The 22,192-nt window shown below is 47.7% G+C and overlaps 1 protein-coding gene across 6 annotated transcripts in view; it reads left to right on the forward strand.

Moving 5' to 3' along the window:
- DNM3 (dynamin 3) overlaps positions 1–22,192 on the forward strand; it is a 501,537-nt gene that overhangs the window by 466,074 nt on the left and 13,271 nt on the right. For 4 of the 6 annotated variants that reach the window (XM_040984259.1, XM_040984258.1, XM_040984260.1 and 1 more), the window contains 3 exons: positions 893–1,057; positions 7,994–8,220; positions 8,734–8,970. In XM_040984259.1, coding sequence (XP_040840193.1) covers positions 893–1,057; positions 7,994–8,220; positions 8,734–8,970 — 629 coding nt within the window. Of the gene's footprint in view, positions 1–892; positions 1,058–7,993; positions 8,221–8,733; positions 8,991–13,320; positions 13,547–22,192 lie in introns of those variants that run through there. The other 2 variants (XM_040984261.1, XM_040984263.1) reach the window with 2 other exon arrangements.

Raw genomic sequence — 22,192 nt, forward strand, 5'->3', positions numbered from 1 at the left:
CCCAAACGCTAGAAAGTAGCCAGACCACTAACAATATCTGTATCATGTTCTGGGGCTTAGCTGGTTCAACTGACTTAAAATGGAGACCATTTGTTCTAAATTGATTTCAATGCCAAGCCAATAGGTCAGCCCTTAATGATGAAGATGCATTTCAGGGCAGCCTCTGGTGGATAAGCCAAAGCTAATTAACTCAAGTCCCATAGTATAGAAAACAGATGCTTCTTCATGTTGCACAAATAATTTCTTTGTGTGTAGATGTGTTCTGTTTTATTCAAAGAATAGCAAGTTGAAAGTTAAAAATTGTAACTTTTTCACAATGAAGCCAGCTTTTGGTCGTGATGACAGAGGCATGAATTTATATAACAAATTCCAGCGAGTGCATGGAAGAACAGAATTATCTTCTCTATCTCTTGCTGTGGCTTCAGGCCAACCCTAGGAGATTTAGTTTTGAATCTGAGCTGATCCAAATGTTGACCCAATCCAAAGCACATCCAGAAGTGTAAGAACACACAAAGGTTATTTCTAATCTATAGAATCCCAGGAGACTCCTCCCAGAGGCTTACATCTGCATCATGTGCTTGGATTCAGTTCTTTGGCTGAAGATTAGAATGTTCTCTAGAGACGTGTTGTTAGGTGGGTGTTTGTCTGATTATTTATTGCAGTGTTTGTTTAGAAATGGAAGACTTGATCTGCTTGGAATGTGGCAGGCTAAAAGCTAACAGTAATTGCAGGGTTTTGATCTTTTGTTTGTAGATGGCTGATATCGTAAAGATGCAATGCTGTAAACCACTAACAGGCTACGAGGAACCTAATCAGTTATTAAGATCTAGTTGTTTTTTTTTTCTTTCTGGGCCATTGTGAGATAACCCATATTTTGTTTCCCTTCTGTTAGGCTGAAAATGATGAAAATGGCCAAGCAGAAAATTTTTCTATGGACCCACAATTGGAGAGGCAGGTGGAGACCATCCGCAACCTCGTGGACTCCTACATGTCGATTATCAACAAATGCATCCGAGACCTTATTCCAAAAACGATAATGCACCTTATGATCAACAGCGTAAGTAGCCTCCCACTGCTGCTTCGAACTGCCAGGCCGGCCTGCACATCTCCACCCCTGCTCTTCGGAGTCTTAGCGGTATTTTCTGGATAAATGAAACACCTATTTCCTAGGTTCCTCATTTTCCATTACAAATGGTAAATGTCCAGTGAAACAGATCCAGAAAGGAAATCCTCAACCTTCCACTTCAGTGCTGAAGTATCCCCCCTCGGATCACTTCTAGAACAATGTGAATCTGGTCACGAGGAAACAGCAAAAACACCACAGCTTGGTCACAGTGTAAATGAACAGCAAGGTCAGCAACAGAACAGCTGACCTGGCTCTGAGCCCCTTAAGATTAAAGGCCGGGGACATTAGACACACACACACACACACACACACACACACACACACACCACTCACACACCACTCACACATTCTTGCGAAGTATTTTCAAGAGCTCCATGGAAAAACTACAAATAGATCTCACAATTTATCTGCACCAAAATAATGTTTTTTCCATTTGCCATGAACTTTTTTTTTTTTTTTTTTTTTTTTTCATTGGAAAGGCGGATATACAGAGAGGAGAGACAGAGAGGAAGATCTTCCGTCCGATGATTCACTCCCCAAGTGAGCGCAACGGGCCGATACTATGCCGATCCGAAGCCAGGAGCCTCTTCCGGGTCTCCCACGCGGGTGCAGGGTCCCAAAGCTTTGGGCCGTCCTCGACTGCTTTCCCAGGCCACAAGCAGGGAGCTGGAAGGGAAGCGGGGCTGCCGGGATTAGAACCGGCGCCCATATGGGATCCCGGGGGTGCAAGGCGAGGACCTTTAACCACTTGCGCCACCGCGCCGGGCCCTGCCATGAACTTTTTAAAGTGCCTCCGTGCTATGAGCATTGCTTGCAAGAAATCAAGATTAGTTGGCCAAATAATGAAAGGATCCCCCAACCAGAATTCAAGAGAAATTTGACTTGTAGCACGAGGCGAGTCACATAACTGTGTCTGTTTCCTGCTTATCTAAAACACTACTAACCATAGTAGGTATAGCTGACTTAGAAGCTTGTTCCAGAAAATAGTGTGTATGGAACTACTGTGAAAATGTTTAATTGCAAGAAATTGATATAGCTGCCTTTTGAAGAACTTTGATTAGTTCTTTCTATATCCCAAGATTTGTTGCCCTGGCTTTCTGCATTATAAGAATCCCTTGACGATTCATCTGAACATTTTGTTTTTCCTAAATCTATTTTCATGCACATTTCAAATATTAGACAAGGTTAGCAAGTAAGTAATGCATTGAAAAAATGGCGTTGCTGAACTGCGTTTTTAAACTTGGTCCTTGACGGGCTGTGTGACCCGAAGCGTTGTTGAGCCTCTCTGCGTTAAAGTCCATAACTTCTGTCACTGCTGAGGAACCCCGCAGACTGTCAGAGAGTATAATAAATGTGGCTGCAAGCCATTTAGAAAAAAATGTAAGATACTAAACAAATAGTCTGTGTATTTTAAAAAATTACCCTCTTAACTTGGCTGAAATGAGTTCAGGTTGTTTTGCTGTGGTATATCCAGGCACTTGCTTATTTAAACACTTTCCTGATTAAGGGTCATTTATCTTTTCACCGTTTCACTCCGTCATTAGTGCTGCCGTCAGTTCAAACGCAGCCTTGCTCTGCACTGCACTCAATCATCGGCACCGGAAATAGCACTTCCTGTCTCGAGCTGCGAGGAGTAGCTTGACACAAATTCATTAAAAGGAAGGAAAAAAGAAACCTCTCTATCGCGGGACGCCCCCACTTTCACCTTCTCCAGAAGCTCCAAACTCACAAACACACACACAAAGAAACGCGGGCGTGATTTTGCGCACTGCCCGCTGGCCAGTGTGCTTGCTGTAAGGGAATGGCGGAAGATGCGGTTCCCGGGGGTAAAGCTATGCTGGCTGTCTCAGGAGAGACCCCAGTGCTAGCAAGCAGAGCGTGGAGGCAGCCGCGAGTGGGAGTGGAGCAAGCACGAGGCTCATGAGAGCTGTGGTACGCAGCTGGATTCTTGTGAAATTGTGGCACTCTTTATGTTGGTGTTTTGGGGAAATTTAACTTTTCCTATCCCCCAGATACTGGGATGGCTGCTTCCGTTAATATAGTTTCTGCCTTTTTTTTTTCTACATGGATAGGGAGCATTTTATTTCAGTTATATAGAATTCCACAGAGGTAAACTGTGCTTTTTATAACCTACCCTTGTCTTCTGACTGCGCAGGCTGCACAAGCCCTTGGAGGCCCCTCTCGCCCTGTTGAGCACAGAGAAATGGCAACAGAGTGAACCCCAGCACTGCTGTGCACATGTGGTGGGTTTTCTCTCTGGTTTAAACCGGAGAGCTCTTCAAGTGAGAGAATTAATAACAAAACTCCAACTAGAGAGCTCCTAGTTTGACTCTTAATCCTGAATTTCACGCACTTAACCCTGCTGCTTCTACTAATAGTTTTGGGTGGAAGAGCCACATATTCCCCCAGACCAATAAGTGCCTAAAATGGGGTCCCCCGTTTCTTCCCAGTCCATAGAAAGCTGTGCTGTGGCCTTTCTTCTTTGAAATGAGAATGGCTGCCTAGCCTTCTGGAAAAGAATATGTTTCAGCCAACTTTCATAAAGTTCAGAATGTGGTGGGCAGTTTCCTTTGAAAGTTTACATTAAGTGTTCTGCCACTCAAGCCTCCATATGGAATTGTTTAAGAAGTTTAAAGCCCAGCAATAAATGCCTTGCCTCAGACATACTGTAAGCCTTTGTCTATTGAAACACAGCAGCTGTTTCATTACTTAAACATACCAGGTAGCAGCGGCACAAAGAGCCGGCCATTTACGACAGGCGGCAGTCAAGGCGGGAGCGTTGTATTCACGCCTAACACCGTGGCAAGCCTGTTTAGACGGCCTCTTCTCTGCGGCTCACCCCTCGTGTGTGCAAAAATGCCTGTGCGAAGAGGCACAGAGTTCTGTCTGATCATTGTTTTCTCCAGCTTACAAATAAAGCCGTCGAGGCACCAAGAGGTTTAGGGACTTGCCCAAGTCCACCCAGCCGGGAGTGGCAAAGTCAGGATTGACTAACTCCTTCAGCATCAGACAATACACTCAGCAGACTCAGGAATAGTCAAGTCAGCCCTCTCCTACGTGGGGTTCCCGACCCAGAGGCTAGCTTCCCTCGAGGTGGCTTACACCTGAAAATTTAATTAAAACTTGTTTGAATATGAGAAGTAATGTTTTTCAATCTTCATGTAAAGCACTGTTTTCTTAGGTTCGAACAGACCCAGAGAAGATGAAATAGAATGTAAAAGTTTTTATAACTTTTTTTTTCCAAAAACCAAATATGAAAACCTGGAGGCATTTCACACTTGGATTGTGTGCTGTAAGCCTGTGCCCCTGGGACCCTGGAGGGCCACGTTCACTCCTCGGGGCCATTGGCATTTTGGTGGAAAATTAGAAACATGTGCCTCCCTTGCAGAATTCACTGTAACTTTTATGTTAGGGTGAAGTAAAGCGTTCTTTTAAATGTTCACTATTTGATGGGAAAGGACACTTTAAATACCAGAACTTGATGCTGGTATTTAGAGCATGCTGGTGCAGGAAAGCACTGTAGCCAGGTCCCCAAAGTCTCACCCGTTCATTAATCCCCAGCCCTGCACCCCCCAAGGGACCTCCTGCACCGTGCCTGAATTTTACTTGTTTTTGAACTTTGGAACATACAATATGTGTCCCTTTTTGTCTGGCTTCTTTTCCTCAACATTATGATCATAGGTCAAAAAATAGTGCTTTTTCTTTTTTTTTTAATTTCGAATTTTATGGTACAACTGTGTAGGGTCTGAGGTTCACCTCCCCAAATTACCACCCCACAATTGATTTTTCCCAAATTGTTACAATAGTATCAGTCTGCTCTCTGAGTGTGCCCAACATCCTGGTACAGACAATGGCAGACACTCCAGCCTCCTGCTCTCTGAGTGTGCCCAACATGCTGGTACAGACAATGGCAGACACTCCAGCCTCCTGCTTTTTCAAGAAGGAAAGATTTCTTGGTCTTTAGCAGAACAGAATCCCTTGGAAAGGCAAAGAAAGCTTAAGTAGACCTAAAAGAATCGTGAAATCTAAAAAGGAGAGAGAATGAAAAAAAAAAAAGCACATCAGCCAAGCCCTCCCTCCAAGAACAAACAAACAAAATTAAACTTGTCTATGAACTTTTTATGTGTGTGTTACGTGAGTGCAGGAGAGCACTCTGTTCTGTGCTACAGCCGTCCCTTCTAGAAACAAAGAGAGTGTCAGGAAATGGTTTCCATGGTAACTGAACTGTGCAAACCCTAGAATCCTTCCTCCTGTCTTGTGAAGGCTTCAAAGTGGTCTTCGTGATAACAAAGAGCATCTGGAATCTGAACACATTGCAGGCTGCCAGGGAAGGGTTAAAGTCCGCAAGAGGAAGACTCGTGGAACGTTCTTAATGACCTCACATTCCTTGACTCTGAGCAGAGGGACTGGTGCAGCTATGCCTGTTTATCTAGCCTACAGTCTGAGCTGGAATGAAGGTTTAAGTGTGAGAGTTTTTTTTTTCAAACCATACAAAGACGTGTATAGGTTATAAGGTGTTACAATTAAACCCATAAATATTACTGCGGATCTCACGCCCGAGTGGAACTAGTTTGTCAGGTTCAATGAGTTACGCTCTAAATGCTATCTTTTGGAAGAGATCTTCTTGGCTAAATGTCATGTAGGATCCCTGATTTAAACTCTCATAGCTCTGACACACCAACTGCTCAGAAAGTCCCTGAAGCGTCTGGAAACCCCCCCCCCCCAAGTCTCCCCTGCCTTGGTTCCAAACTCCGGTTGCAGCGTTGCAAAGCTGCCAGGAAGAAAAGAAATGAAAAATAAAATGCTAGCACCAGCTCTAACGGTGTCATTTGATCGCTGCTGCTTTGCTTGCTATTGTTGCTCTGTCTCTTTATTCCTAATTCCGGTCTGACTTCTATACAGAAAAACTGAGCAATCTCATTGAATGTTAGCCAGCTAATCGTCACACTCTAGGCGACTGATAGCCATTCTTCCACTGAAACTTCACAACGCCTCATTACCCCGCCTAACACATGAGGAAGCAGAGGTGTCCGCTCAAGCACAGTAAATGAGTGTCTTCCAGCCACCGCACCGTCTTGCCGTTTCCTTCCATGCTAAGCACGCTCGTGCTGTTGTGGAACCTGTCCAAGACTTTTGGATATGAGCAAAGTTTTAGTTGTGGAACATTGAAGGCAAATCTTTGATCAGAATTCTGAAGGAGGCCCTTATTATTTTATTTTGTGGTTTGTCTGAGAGTTGATTGTTACTTCAGATCTGCTTTAAATCTAGTCTTGGAAGGATCTTTCTTTAAATTGTGCTTAATGGATCCTAAGTGCTATTTCACTAAGAAGGAAAGCTTCAAACGAGCTGAAGCCAACTGATAATGCATGCCAGCCCAAGGCCTGCTGTCGGCATTCTGCACTGCGCCCTCTGCCCACGCATACACACAGCCAGGATGACACCTGCACATGTACTCAGAAGTGAATGAATCTTCAAGGACAGAAGTGAAATATTCCTAAACCCATATTGACTGGCTTTACTCTGAATCTGACTTTCTTGCCATTCACGTTTCTGTTCTCCCATTCACCCATCTGTCAGTGCTTGGGCAGTCTCTGACCGCTCCTTCCTTCCTTCCTTGCCCTCCACATGCAAACAACACAATGTCTGGCTGACTTTTGCCTTTGTAATATCATTTTATGTGCCCATGTTTTCTATTCCACTGCAATATCACCAGATTAAATGCTTATCATCTCACGAGGGACCCGTAATAGGCTTCTTCCAGATTAATCTCTAATACCACCTATGCAAACTCATTTGCAATCACTAACAGATTAATTTTCCTAAAAACTGCCATTTGTTGTTTTATTTACTTGCTGAACGGCCTTCAGCAGTTTCGCATTGCCAAGTGGATAAAGTTCAAAGACTTCCTTGGATTCAGGGCTTTCCCGCCAGCCCCAGGTTGGCTGTCACAAGCACCACCCTGACAGTACTATATGTGCCTCCACTTCCACCACTTGAATTACTCTCAGTTTACAAAATATGTGCAAGGAGCACTTTTCTTTTTGTATTATTTAACCACAGTAAAACTGATTGGGGGGAGGGGAGGACAGAATTTTTGGTGTGATTTGATATCTTTAATGTAACCATTTTTTCAGCTGTTGCCATGTCTGAGCTACAAATTTAACCTAGCAACTTTGAGCACCTGATAGATAAGGCTTCCTCTCTGAATGTGGAACAGATACACTTGTCTTTAGCTTTTCTTAGAAACTCATGCATGAGAATCACAATCCTGCTCAGAATACGTGCTGTGTCTGTGGGGCCGCATGTCAGGCTCACCGCTGGTAGCTTCCGCCAGAAACTCCAGGAAATACTGCATCTCTTAACACAACTTTCTGTAAACCAACTTAATATGGTTCTGTAATAAATATTTGCTGATTAATGCTAACTCCACTTAATAGACATTAGAACTTGGAGTCTCAAAATGCAATAATTTTAGTGAAAGCTAGTGAATGGCTGGGAATGCCAAGGAGTAGAAGACTTTTGTTATTACATATTTTTTCCATATCCATTTGCTGTTGAAAATGCCAGACTTATTTCATGCTATCTTCTATCCTGTGTAAGCCAGGTGCCTCCAGGCATGGGGGAAGCTGGCATGGTCAGCAGAACCTGTGCTGGAGAGGGCCAGCCTGGTGCTCCCTTCCGGCTATCTGTACCATCCTTCAGTATTGACAGCCGGAAGACAGAGGGAATAATGGCACTTGGACGATCAGGACAGGTGCAGGATGCGTCGCTGGTGGACTGTGTCCATAGATGGAGTGCCCAGCTGTGTTGAGGCCAGTCAGTCCCTCATTCATTCCCATTTTCCATGTTTCTGTGGTGATGGGCCAGGTTAAAGATTTCATCAACTCGGAGCTGCTGGCACAGTTATATTCTTCGGAGGACCAAAATACCCTGATGGAAGAATCTGCGGAGCAGGCTCAGCGCCGAGACGAGATGCTGCGAATGTACCAAGCCCTCAAAGAGGCCCTCGTGATCATCGGGGACATCAACACGGCCACGGTGTCCACTCCTGCCCCCCCTCCAGTGGACGACTCCTGGCTGCAGCATTCCCGCAGGTAAGGAGATGGCCCTAGGGCATCGGGATCATTCTTCCAAGAGTGCAACCCTAACCCGGACCAACCCAAAGAAAAATAGGCACAAAAGCAAGTCAAGCTCAGGCGGGAAGGGGTCAAAACAAGCAGAGTTTGTTTCCAATGGAATTCTGTATGGTTATTACAAAAAAGCAAGGGCGTTCTCCTAGTCCTGAAATGACAAACTCACCAGGCCCACGTGATGCCTGAGAAGCAAGCAGCTTGCAGGCCACGTGCTTGGCAGCGCAAACAGCAAGCTGTGTAGGGGAGGCTGTCCTGGCACAGACCAAGATGACATGAGGCGTAACACCCCAGAGAGGACTGTGCATGGTGAACAGGAGGGCAGGAGGCGAACCTACTGTTCACTCCTTGCCGCCTCCACCTTCCCACTTACATCTTCTGGGTCTGAGTGAGTCACGCAGAACCTCACAGCATCTTCCAAGATTGGCCCAGGGAAGGCGCTCGGACTGGGCCAACAGCAACCTGTCTTTTCTCCAGGTCTCCTCCTCCGAGTCCCACAAACCAAAGGAGGCCGACCCTCAGTGCACCCCTCACGAGACCCGCCTCCGGCCGAGGACCAGCTCCCGCCATTCCTTCTCCAGGTCCACACTCTGGGGCACCTCCCGTCCCATTCCGTCCGGGGCCGTTACCCCCTTTCCCCAACAGCAGCGACTCCTTCGGAGCGCCTCCGCAGGTTCCCTCGCGGCCCACGCGGGCCCCACCCAGTGTCCCAAGGTAAGGCGGGGGCCCAAGCCTGTGGGGGTGCTCGGGGTTCCCTTCTCAGAGTGTGACAGATGAAATGGGCTTGAGCAGGACAAAGGCCAAGGCCTAAACGTTTACACGTTTATAGTTTTCACACGGGAGGGGACCATGGGAAAATGGTCGCTGAGACCAGTATGTGGCCTTCAAAGCCTGGCATTTGTCAACTGGTCCTGACTAGAAAGGACTGGAGGAATCTGGGCACCATCTTGGCAGCTGTTGGTGGACTTCCGCTGGGGGCTTCCGGGACAAAAGAGCCAAGACAGGGCCGTAGCAGGCTAGCTGAATTCAAGAAAACCTCTGAAAGGTTATCTGAACTGAAAAGTCAGTGTCACTAACTGTGACAGGCTAAGGAAAGTGAGGCTAATAAAAGCTGCCACTTTTTAAAAATAAGATTATGCATGGAAATTTTAACACAGTAGTTGTACGTGGTCGCTGACCACTTGTGAAAACGCTGCATTTAAAGACACACAGTGAAAATCGTAAAGAGGTCTTCAGGCCTAACTGTGACACTGCTTAGTGAATAAATAATGGACCTCAAATATTTATAGTTGGAGCTAGAGCCTTCTCTTCATGCGCTCACCGTAAAAGTGTGTCTTAAAGTTAAGTATAATGAGAAAATTTTGGGAGTTAAAGTGCTAAGTGGTTCCCCTCGATAATCAGAAATTTTAAAGGCGGGGAGAATTGGCCTGAACTTGACTTAAGAAGAAATTCAGTTCAAAAACTTAAAGCATCCCTGCGGTCTGTGAAGGAAAACCTGACTTTGCTTAGGGAACTGTAAAGACACAGACCTCTTCCCACGGTGAAGGCTGCGGAGCTCTGCCTGCAGGTGCAGAGCTGACCTTTGACCTTTGGGAGCAGGAAGGGGCTTGAACCAGCGATGAAGGCAGCCTAGAGAAGAGCAGGGCCGCTGGAGTCAGAAGACCTGGGCCGCCCGAGGACTCAGGCCGCTCGGGGACCTGAACCAGGGGAGACTCAGCAGTAAGGGCAGTGCTCAGGTGCTGAGGGACGGGGCAGTCTGAAGTCGGATACACTGTGGACACTGACCGTGACTGCTCTGATCACCATTTCGGTCCTAATCTAAGAGGGTGTATGTCCTCTCGACCTAATTTTTTTCCTCTGAATTCCATAGGATTGGCTTATCATTTATTTGGACCTCCGCTAGCTAAGCTTCTAGTCACAGAGCACTGTCTAGACACTTTTGCTCCAGCGAGCTAGGCTGTTGTGTAGGTGTTACAGATGGGCGTTAGTGAGGGCATGCCCCTTGCCCAAGGCTGCTTACCCAGGCCCCGAAAGACCTTGCCTTGAATCCCAGTCTGATGACAGAGCTTCCAACCTTGACACCAGGGTTTCCTAACTTGTCACAAGTGACATTTCATTGTGCAGAGCTGTCCTGTGTATTCTAAGAAATTTCACAGGCCCCTTAGCCTCTATGCACCGAGTGTAAGTTGCACAGCCCGGCTGTGACCACTGAAAGTGTCTCTAGACAGTGTCAGTGTCCCTTGGAGAAGGAAACCACAGATGCCTCTCTGCTGAGAGCCACTTTCCCTTCCGTGTGAAAATAAAATAAAATTCCAACACTGAGCCTTGCTACAAACGAAAATCGAATTTACTGTTTGGAAAACCTCAAATTGACTGGGAAACTGTCTGCACTGTGCCAGGAAGGTGCAGGAGCCCTGCAGTCAGCACTCCACGCAGGAGCCCTGCAGTCAGCGCTCTGTCTGCTGTGAGAAGGAACCAGAGCTCCCGGGTGCCCCCCCCCCGTTGTCTTGTGCAGAGTGAATGTGCATGTCCTGCTTGCTCGCATGACTGCTTTGCGTCTTTGTTTCAGATAAACTAGCTCACCAGTACCTTTCAGGAGAGCCAGCGTCCGAATGCTGCACCTATTTCTTAGGAGGAGTGAGGTGCCCCTTTATATTTCAGGCTGGCTAGTGCAGGCCGGGTGAGCCCACGGGCAGCAGAGCTGGAAAGACAGGCCGCCAGGTCGAGTGGTTGCAGTGGGACACCCACTGAACAACGCTGCCTTTTTTGAAATGTCTGGAGTCCTCTCAAGTTAGAATCAAACTTAACCTGATCTTGCCATGCAGAGTCCCAAATTTAAAACAGAAAGAATAGCACAGCAGAGGAAAGTTAGTTGTTTTGTGCTGAGCCTTCAAGTTTCAGGCCAGTTGAGCGCACTGGGAGGGAAATCCCTCTTGCGGGGAGGGGTGGCCGCCTGGGAGCAGGAGTCTGCAGGATCCCGTGCCTGGGAGAGGCGGCGTGACTGGAGGATTCTGACCGCGGAAAGTCTGGTTTTAATAAAAGCCAGAACAGGAATCCTACCAAATGCAAGCCAGAAACAGGGTGTAAGATTTCAGAAAAAGAGGAAAACAAAGAGAGAGAGAGAGAGAAAGAAAGAAAGACAGACAGACGTTAAAGGAAGCTCTTGTTGAAACTTTACCTGATTCTGTTTATACATTCGCTTATCCCTGTGCAATGTGCCTCCATTTTCTCTGTTCCAAACTAAGGCCTGAACTGCCACTATCCGTCATCTCCAGGAAAACAACCCTTAGCCTCCCAAGAAGGAAGTCAGATCTTTCTTCTGAGTTCTTTGCTTTCCTAGGGGCCCTTTGTCCTCTTTTATCTGAAACTGGAGCCTTCCCGGAGATGGGACAGCGTGGAAGTGGTCGCCCTGCTCCCTGCTGGGCCTCACTCTAACAGCACAGAACTGTGCGTGAGCTCATGCTCGCATCTGGACAACTCCTGAGTTTACTAGCAGGTTACGATGAGGGCTTTTAAAAGCATCTCAGAGTACCTCAACACTTCCATAGAAAATGTAATTGAAAGGCGAATTTATTGTGGTGCACCAAATCTTGAAATTCATGCTGAGTTTTCTCCCCATACGTGCTTTTCATAAACTTTTTGAAGACATTTCCTGTGCATGGATTTCAAAACACTTGTACCAAGTGAACTCATCGTTCAACTTCATTTTCTCCACGCACTTTCAGAATCATCCCCATCCAAACTTTCAGCTCTGTTCAGAGGCAACCAAAGAATTGGCAAGTGCACACACAAAAAAGAGTGTTTTGCTTTTAAAAATACTATTAGGATTCCAGCTTTCCATTCCAATGTAGAGGGAGGGGATGGAGAGGGGGCAGAGGCACTTTTTGGCCCAGTGTTCTTCAGCTGCTGGAGCTGTTCTGGTTTTTGAGAGAAATGGAAATCCTGCGAGCCACGTGCTGATGGAGTGGCTCATTGAGGAGATGTCTCCATCCCAGAGAAAAGTCAGGGTGTGCATGCTTCCGTCAGGAGGGCGCAGTGCATGCGGCAGCCGTGGGACGCCTCCTGTCCCCAGAGCCACTGTGCCGGCCGCTCTCCGCTGCTCTCCGCTGCTCTGCAGCGCCTCAACTCCTGTTTGGAAATGCAGGCCAGCCACCTATTCATGTCACCTGATGATCTTAAACAGACATCACCAACTTTGCAGGGTCTCTGCTCTCCTCGTTGAAGAACCTCATTTCCATCAGACGTTAACCTTAGAGCTGATGAGGTGTTTCAGTCTGGCCTTTTTTAAAATTGGGAAGCGCAGCCTGTGACACGAACAGAACAAATTAGCCGTGCCCGTGCCTCTGCCGGCAGTAGCAATTCTGGAAATAGTTCACTCGTTTGTTTTCTTCTCTGTCCTCGGACAAAAGCATTTGCAATGGCCAAGAGGGGAGCAGAGTGAGAGGGAGGGTCTCTCTCCAAACAGAACCTTTGTGCACCTCATCACTTCAGCTGCATGAAGTGTTTCTTCTAATCGCCATGCTCACCAAGTCAGATGGTTGTCTTTGAAAAGATGGTGGACCCGACTCCTTCACAGGATCTGGCTCTTAGTCCAGCTCGTCTGGGAGGTAGCCGCACTGCACGGGGCACCGTGCTCCATGGCAGGTCCCTGTCTCCCTGGAGAAAGCGGGTGTCCACCCATGACTCGCATGGCTGCCCTGACTTCACACGGTGCGCATGGACTCAAGCCATGCAAACGTTGCGAGAGATGTCTAACCCTCTCCACATAAGGAGATAGTCAGTGAATTCAGATTCTTTTCTTTACAAAAATAAAAGTCATTTTGGTTCTTTTTACAATTTAAAGTCTTACCTTGAAAAACTACATTGCTAATCTCTTTTACATATTTGATATGTTGACATGATTGACCATAATCGAGAACCCCTTTCACTGAGAAATGAGGACTTCCTGGGTTTTGTTTTTCTTTGTTTTGTTTTCATTTTTTGTCAACTACTGCGTCCCCCACATTCTGAGTCAGCTCCGACCCGTGATTCTTACGTGTGTGTCTTTGCGTCCCTCACATCAAGGTTTGGTGTCGTGAAGGACGAAGCTGCGGAGCCCTGAAGTCGTGGGTTGCGGGTGCGTGGACAGTCGGGAGCGTGTGCGAGCCGCAGACCGGCCTGGCGTCTCCTCCGGCTCTGGGCGGCCTCCCTGAGCGCGGGCTCCTGCGCAGGCGCGAGGAGGCCATCCTGTGGTTGGTCTTGTCAGCCAGTTCTCCGCTTGCCTCCTGTCCTTCCCCACTTTCAAAGGGGAAAATAGGAAATACGTTTGTAACTAGATATTCGGATTTTTCAGCGAACAGTTTTTACTTTTAACTGGATTTAAAAGTCAAGCAAATCATTTTTTAAGTATACATGCTAAGAATAGAAACAACTTCGAGGCCTTCTTTTTGATTCTTACTGTTCAAGGCATCTCATGAGGCCACTCTGTCACAAAATTTATTACTGAAACCCTCAAATGTAATTAATAATTTGTTGCAGGTTTAACGACAGTCTTCACGATACTTACTACACCTCAGGGAAAGGAGGCTTTGGTGACATGCTCCCCAGTGAAGGACATGTCCATTTAATTTAAGTCCCTCCGTCAGGTCCGAAATGGAAAGCCCCGTTGCAATTCCACAGACAATTCGGGTCGTAACAGAACAGCTCAAGGCAGTGACTCCATGGCTGAATGTCAGTCTTGCTTGCTTCGGGACTTGGTTTCAATCTGGTGTAACTGAAAACAAGATGAGTTCAGTGGTTTCCCTCTGGGCCCGGCAAACAGGCTCCCCCATACCCAAACCTGCCCGTACCACGGACGGCTTGCTGTCCATGCCAGGCCCACATGTTCTGAAACAGCGCAGGAGCCTGGCACAAGTGCCAAGATAGACTTTAAGTGGCCTTTTTGTTTTCATTGTGACCCTTGTCTGACTTTTCCAAACACCAGGGTTGTGGGCCTGTCAAAGAAAAGGCAAAATGGAAGGACCACCACGAGGCATGGCACAGTAAATGGAGACAGGTGGCGGTGAGCATACCAGTATGCCATTGGCAGCCCTAGTGCCAACTGCCGCAGTTCAGTTAACCCCACGCGAGTGCGGCCATGGCCCGTGGCAAATGGCAGCGGGTAGCTCTGCTGCTGTGCTTCGTGGGGCTCTCTGCTGCTCCGGGAAAGCATTTGGGGGTTTCAGGGTACTCTGCGTGCCCTGGTTTCTCCTGATTGATGCAGGCAGACAGCCAGGACAGGAGTCTGGCAGCAGAGCCACCGGCTGGTGAAACAGAGCAATGCTGACTGTTCTTCCTACGGCCTGTCGCCAGTTGCAATCTGCCGCGTGTCCCTGTGCACGTGTTGGTGTCAGCCCAGAACAGGGACAAAGAGCCCTCCCCAGGTGACAGACACACCCCGTAGGGGCTCCTGTGTTATCCGTGCGCTCCTGCTGGCCTTCAAGCAGGAGTCAGTGGCTATTACGGGGAAGCCTTCACGTTCACACAGTCCTGGCTGCACAGCGTGGGTTGCAGTGGTTTCAGGAATCCACACCCACCAGGCCTCGCGGCTCTCATTCTAAGTCGGACCCAGACAGCGAACTGTAATTACCGACGGGCTCGGGTGGCTTTCTCCTTGCCTCTGCCTTATCAGCTTGTGGGAAGTATGAGACACGAAATTTAAACAGCACTTACTAGACTTGCCTTAGCCCCTAACGGCCAGGAAATTCAAAATGGAAATGGAAATGCTGCCTCTTTGTGCAGAGTGTGCCCGGAGTGCTTATCTGTAGCACGGTAGGACAGGAACTGAGGCTTGGCTGGGGGTCGACAGCTCTGGCCCGCTCGTCATAACCTTATTGCTGCTTAGACATAGACATTTTAAATGCCCGACTGAAATCCTTTAGCTTGCTTGTGCCAACATATTGTAAGCTTTGTCTGCGGGAACCTCTGAGACCAAACACATATTTACACCCTTGGCTTGCCAAATGAAATCCATCTGGTTTACCCAATGCTGTTGCAAAGAGAATGCTATTCTTTTGGCCAGTATTTTCAGTGCAGTCGAGGGCAGGCTGGTGTCGGGTAGGCCTTGGGGTTGAGAGAATCGGCTTGTTTAGTGATGTCACATTACTGAAGTATTTAGATGGATTTGAAACTGCTGACAACTCCTACTCGAGCTAGAACCTCCGTAGGCACCGCCTGCAGCCACGAGGGCCTGAAGCACCCTGCATCATTGCATTCAACTTTCTTTTCCTTCTGACTGCATAACTTTAACCAGAAAGGCCTCTGACTGCTTCATTTTCTAAGCTCCCACAGCACTGGGAAATAGCCACTCATGTTTTCTGCTCAAAATAAGGAGTCCTTGTGAATTGTAGAAAGCGCACAGCCCATTCAAAGATATATTTTTTTAATTTTTGTCTTAATCTTTATTAAAAAATGACAAGTAGCAAAATTCTGTGTCTCTCTTCCTCAGTGGTCAGGCAGAGCTTCCTCCGCATGGAGAGTTGCGACCCGTGTCGTGTCAGCTCCACTCCACATTTCCCTGCTGCTCCAGGAATTAATCTCTAGAAAGTAAGACAAAATCCTGCTCTTGTTGGAACCCACTGATGGGTAAATTAAGATCTGATTTAGATATTAGCTTCCTGCCTGCTTTTTTGGTGGAACAGTAATATTTTAGCAGAGAGAGAGAGAGAGAGGCTAAAATAATGCCAGGGGTGAGCACCAAGCAGAAACACCACCACGGGACAATGCCTCACTTGATGACAGTGGGAAAACCCAGAGAAAGAAAGACCGTGTGAGAAGGCCTCAGGAAGCCTTGGCATAAGCTGGGATCACACACGCCAGGTGTCTCCACCACGCAAGCATTGCTTAAACACTTCAACTGTTTCCTTGAACTCAAGATGAGTGTCCCGCCTAGCACAAGCCCGCTCTAAGAGCGAGAGGTGAGAAAGGATAGAGTTCACACTGAAATGATTTCATTGGGAGTTGGGTATTTCTATAAGATCGAGTCTGTACTGTGCAGTTGTTACGTTTCTATTAAGACTACTCTCAAAGCCAGTTCTAAGAATGAGCAAGATTTTCCTTCATGTGAATCTACTCCTAGGAACTGTGCTCCTGGGCCACACCCTGGTCTTCCCACTTGGTCCTTAAAACACCATTTACTGAGGAAAAACTATTAAAAAATCAGAACATATCTATAGACTTTTAAAAGCAAGTGGAATTCCTTTTCCTTCTCAGTAGTGTTGGAAAATATTTTAATAACTAAAATAGTTAAATTTCATGTGAGGCAAATTCCATGGCATCGTAATTATTGCTCCTTGGAGTGGAAAACTTAGAGAAACATTGGCACTGCAGTAATTTCCCTCCACATACCTATGTCTAAATTCAGAAGAAAACCCACGCTCCGAATGCCACTTGCATGATTTGAGTAAAGCAACAGGAGCGCTCGGGGCTGAAAGAATTCACCAGAAAACTCCTGTGCCTCAGCCAACAGCGGGGAACTCACTGGACACAGCACGGGTCAGTTTTGGGATCTGCAATGATGCGTGCTGGGACCAGTGCCTGCTTGGAGCTCATATCTCACACATTCAGAATTCTTCCATCACCGTCTTAATACTTGTAAACCAAGAAGTATATTGAAACTTCATTTTAAAACACATTTTTAAGAAAGCGCACTGTAGGGCTTTCTCACTTCAAACATGGGTGCGTGACTCATTACACCTGCAAGGTTTCCTGAAGGTTCCCACACATACATTTGTCCACATGTATATGTTTTTGTTCATGGAAATCTTTTGTCATGCACATGTGGTCATTTACGGCGTTGCCACGTGGCAGGCCTCCAGCTGAACAATACTTAGAGGCTACTGTTTTGTTCCCAAGCAGAGCAAGAAGTTTCAGAACATTCTAGAGGGTCACAAGGGATCTTTGCTGTTTGCAGACGCTCTCATAATCACCGTGTCCTCTTGGCGGTTTGCTCTTACAGTGTTGTTTCTATCATGACAGTTTGCATTTCTCAGCTTTTCCTATTGCTTTAATGCCCCCTTGTTGAGATGTGACAGTGTGTGGCTGCGTCCATGAAGGCAGCACTGGCCAGTCTCTCCTTCAGAGAACACTGTTGATCTGGAAAGCCAGGGCTTCAGGCTCTTCCTGGTCATCGTGGCCCTGTCCTGTCCCTTCTCTGGCCCCCTCCTCCTTCCTGCCTCCCAGCTGGACCATAACCCCATTATCTAGAAGAGTCTTCCTCTAGTCACTGTTGTGGGACACCTGCCAAAGGATGAGGTAATAGTCAGAAGGAAATGTTCTGTCTTTTGGCCTCGTTCACATACAACATTATTCAAAGCAGTTCTCTGTGGGTGAGAAGCAACTTGCTTTGTGATCCCTTGGTCTCACGTTCCAAGGGGGTCTGCAGGAACAGAACTGTAGGCTTTTGGGATCTCTTGTCAAAAGTGGAAGTATAAATGATGTCTGACTGGACCCGTCCTCTGTGTAATGTTTCCAGACAGTTAGAGGTGTATGTGGAAATGAGAGCATTCATTTATAAACACCGTGGCTGTACTTTCTCAAGCCGGGCTGTCTTGAAGCAGCAGCTCCGTGCTCGCGGCAGCAGTGTCAGCCCGCGGGCCGTGTGAACGCCCTCTCCGGGCTCAGGGCAGTTCTTCTAAGAGGCTGAACGACATGTGGTTTCCATAGATTTTCTGTCTAGACTAGCTTTACCTGGTGACTTTCACTCTAGTTAAAGTTTCTGTAGGAGCTTGTATAAAACTTTAAAATGTGAGCATACCGGTAGAGTGTAAAGCAAAGCTTTGACTTGCTTATTGGCGAGCGATTGAAAGGGATTGGACTGAAAGTTTCCTTTGGGTTTAGTAATTCTGATCACTGCATATGCGCAGTCATCCGGTCCAGCCCACAATACCGTCCGTCCGCAGTGGAAAGGCTCCCCTAAAACTCCCGAAGCTGCTACCTTCGTATGCTCCTCGCCATTGCCCTGTGCTTCTGTAGGGTGTGTGTGAGAGACAGGCAGACAGACAGACAGAGAGAGAGAGCTCTAACTCTTTGCGTGACCCAAGGGTCAGATGATTCCTTGCCCTCTTAGCACCAATTTTTACAAACATAGCATTTCCCTCAGTTACAAAGAAAAAAGGTGTCCCCAACACTCCACACGCCGCTGGGTACGGATGTGGTAGTGTTTTCAACCAACAATGGAAAGCTCATTTTAAGATGCCATCCTACAGCGACGGTCAAAAGACTTACTTAGAAGCATTGCGGCCCTATAGAGGCTCAGAGGAACTTGTCAAACTGCCCAAAACCTGTCCTTTCCCTCCCTCCGTGAGAATCAATCCCGCACACTCGGTCCTGGTTTAGCTGCGTCAGAACGGACAGGCTCTTGAGGGGGAAAGGCGTGGGCAGCTCTGTCCCCCATCAGTCCCATCACTTGGCTTCCTGCTAAGCATTTAATTGGACTCACATATTTGTCCACTGACATGGCAGCCTGCGCGGCACAGTGCCTCTGTTTTTCCGGTCGTGTTGCGAGGTTTTTGCATGTTAGAGCTCCTCCTGCTGGCTTTCTGTGTAAGTGAGCGGGATTTTCATTGGTAAAGGGCAACCCTTTGTTTTCACCACTGGGAACTGATCCAGTGGCCAGAAAAATATCATGTGATGTCCTTAAAACTATCCCGTTAATTCAAAGGACAGTATCAGGTGGACATTGACAAGTTAGCACTAACTCCCCAAATTCCTGTGCTGTTGTCTCTGTTGCGCTAATAAAGTAAAAGCAATTCCGAGGTCAGCTTTCCTATCAACGCTTGTGACTCCATAGCCCCTCTTTCAGGGGCAAGGGGCCTCACAGGTCCTTACTGCCTCACAAAGGCAGGGAAAGACCTCTCACCATCCCCGGGGGGGGGGGGGGACAGGAATGCTAGAGCCCTCGTCCTGGTGGCTTTTACTTCTTGTCTGGCCCTGGCCTCTGCCTGGGGCCAGCTCTCAGCACTCTCTGCCCCCGAGTGGTGGGAGTCTGCCTCCCTCGCTGGAGCCTGGAAGGCAGAGAAGAGGAGGGAGGTAAGAAACAGATGGATCCGGGTCTCTGTGGGTCTCCACGGGATGTCCGGTCTGGGAGTTCTGTTTAGGAGAGGGGAGAGAGAGAGAGAAAGGAAAGAAGGGAAGGAACAGATGGGGAGGGAGAGGAAGGGAATGGAGGAGGAGGGAAGTATGAAGGCAATGGGGGAGCTGTCAGAAAGCCCGTTCTTCAGCTTGACTCCCTGGCCCCTGGCTGCGGCAGTGCCCCGCCCTGTGCCTCTGAACCGCCTGCTCTGCATCCCTCAGCTTTCTCTCCCCACGTAAGCATGGTCAGTGCCATTTGAGGGAAGGCCAAAGCCTTGTATTCCGTGTTATTCGGGCTGTAGTTTCATGAGGACCTGGGGAATCACTGGGTACTTGGGACCAAGAGTTAGCAGTGCTTGCGCATCTTCTCTGCCTCTCGCTTCTCTTGGCTTTCTGGGAGTCCTGAAACCCGCCTGGGATGAGCTCCCTGGCGTCCTGCAGCCCCGGCCTGTGGTGCCGCTTCCAGCATTGGTGCCACCCCCGGCCCATGGCTGGCGAGCAGGGCAGTGGCCGGGCACACTGTGAGTCCAGCTCTTCACAGAGCCTGGCAACCAGGGGCTTCAAGGGAGGTGCAAATGACAAACCGAGCTGCCTTGTCATACTTAATCATGTTTGTCTTGGATTTAGCCCAATGCTCAGTGTATTTTATGAACCAATTTGCACACATTCTCTTATTCTATTCGATTGAAAACAATGGCTATACGAATGCTGCAAATTTATTTTTTACAAGTCGTGAGCTGAGTAGACTTTTATTGGACAAATCATCCTCCATGCTGCCAGTCAGATATTTCGGACAATGCCGAAAAAGTGTGACGAGGCAGATTATGTTACCGTGGGTCACGGTGACTAATTTCCACAGGAAATTGCATGTTTGTATTCTTGAATTAAAACTGTGGACTCTGTTTCTCTTTATGGTCTTAATTCAGATTCCATAATGAACTCGTTTTCCCAGTGACATGCGTTACCGTCTCGGGCTTGTGTACAGGGGTGCTCACTGTCGTGTGCAGCGAGACCCTGCCTTGGGAGTTCCCTCAGCCCCCCAGGTGGACCCCACGTCGTCTGTTCTTCCAACATTTACTGCACGCACTGTCATGCAAACTAAAAAGGCCAAACTATGTTGGCTAGCATCCCATAGAGGCTTATATATATATATATATATATAAATTGTGAAATAGTATCTGCCATGTAGATAAAAATCATGGGTATTATTGCCTTTAGTGCTTAATCTCCTCCTGGCTGTGTAGGACCTCTTTATTGAGTGAATGCTTAAAAAGAGAAGTAGCAATATAATGCTGGATTTGAACCACTGTGGTCTTAGAGCAGGCAATTGTAGAAGATTCTGGTTGGTTGACTTGGCACTTCACCTGGGGCTGTGTCCTGCCCTGTCCTGGACTGTGTTTGCACTCACTAACTTCCTAACGGGCCGGTGCCCTCAGCGGGGACTGTACGGACCTGCCAGGCGTGGAAGGAGGAAGGCTCAGAGGAGCAGGTTCATACCACAGTCTGGTGGAGCTTAGAACCCTTGAATGTAGCCCTCCATGACGCTACATGTAATCACGTGTAAATCAGAGTCAATTATATTTAGAAAGTAGAACTTGAAGCATAAAGGAAATGTATTACATATCCTCTTATGCAGAAACCGCCTGGGTGGCAGATAATGTCCACACACGTGGCAGCCTGTGCCTTTTTAACAGCTTCCTGTCGCAGGTGGAGCCTCCCAGTGAATTAGGTTGGACCTGAAGACTCTGTCTCTGCGAAGATGAGAATTTGGAATGAATGTTTAAAGATACTTTCTATTGGGTTTTCACTAGCAAATACGAGGTTCCTTAAGTAGTTATTCTGGTACTAAACAGAGAGCTGCTGGAGACCACTGTCTTGGGTGCTTTGACCCGTCGTGGGGCCTGAATCTAAAAGGCACCGAAGCATTTCTCCCACTCTTGTTCCTTTTTAGGATTCCCAGCCCCCACACTTTCTCTTTTTATTTTTACTTTACCTGAAAAGTACATTGAATTGCTAATATAGTAAGGTCAAACTCACACAGAATGCCCTAGAGCTGGGCTGCCCCTTGGGGCAAGGTTGTTAAGTCCCTGTGGGGTGCCTGGTTTGAGTCCTGCTTCTTCTGCTTTGCTCTCTGCTTCGGCACGCCCTGGGAGGCAGTGTGTGCTGGCTCCAGTCCCTGGGGCCCTGGCACCTGCCCAGAGAACCAGAAGGCGCTCTTAGCCCTTGGCCCCACCCTGGCTGTCGCAGGCATTTGAGGAGTGAACCAGTAAATGACTCTCTGCCTTTCGAAGAAAATGAAAAATAAAATAGGTTGTAAAAAGAACAAAAGTTATTCAAAATATATACAAGCCACCTGGGGAAATGAAGAAACTTTGGGACGCACCAACAAGCTGCATTTTCACAAGCACTCCAGGGAATGCTGATGCCAGGCCCAACTTGAGAACTTTTGTCTGAACTGCCAACATACCCGAGGCCAGGTCATGAAATCTCGGGGAAAGCCTGCACTCTGCAGAGCCAGTCTGGCTCCTGTGGAACCACAGTTCCCACTTCCTAGCCCAACCTGGAGGGAAGACCAGGCCGTTTCAGCATCCGTGCTGTGCTGCCTGGAAGTGACAACTGGAGGAGCAGCAGTTTCTCGCCCACATGCAGATGGGCAGAGCAGTTTGCCCTGTCCAAGTCTCCCCCACAATCTCTTGAGCTTGGCCCCACATCATGAACACTCAGGATCAGTTAACCCAACGGAAAGATGACATTTTAGTTCTTCTCTTTGAGTGAAGCAAACAAATAGTACATTCTTCTGTCTTATCAATGAAGCCAGTTTCTCCCCCACAATGCCACCCACCCTGCG

This window comes from Ochotona curzoniae, unplaced genomic scaffold (assembly GCF_017591425.1).
Source record: "Ochotona curzoniae isolate NIBS_2020 unplaced genomic scaffold, NIBS_Ocur_1.0 contig_4105, whole genome shotgun sequence".
NCBI classification, from domain to species: Eukaryota; Metazoa; Chordata; class Mammalia; order Lagomorpha; family Ochotonidae; genus Ochotona; species Ochotona curzoniae.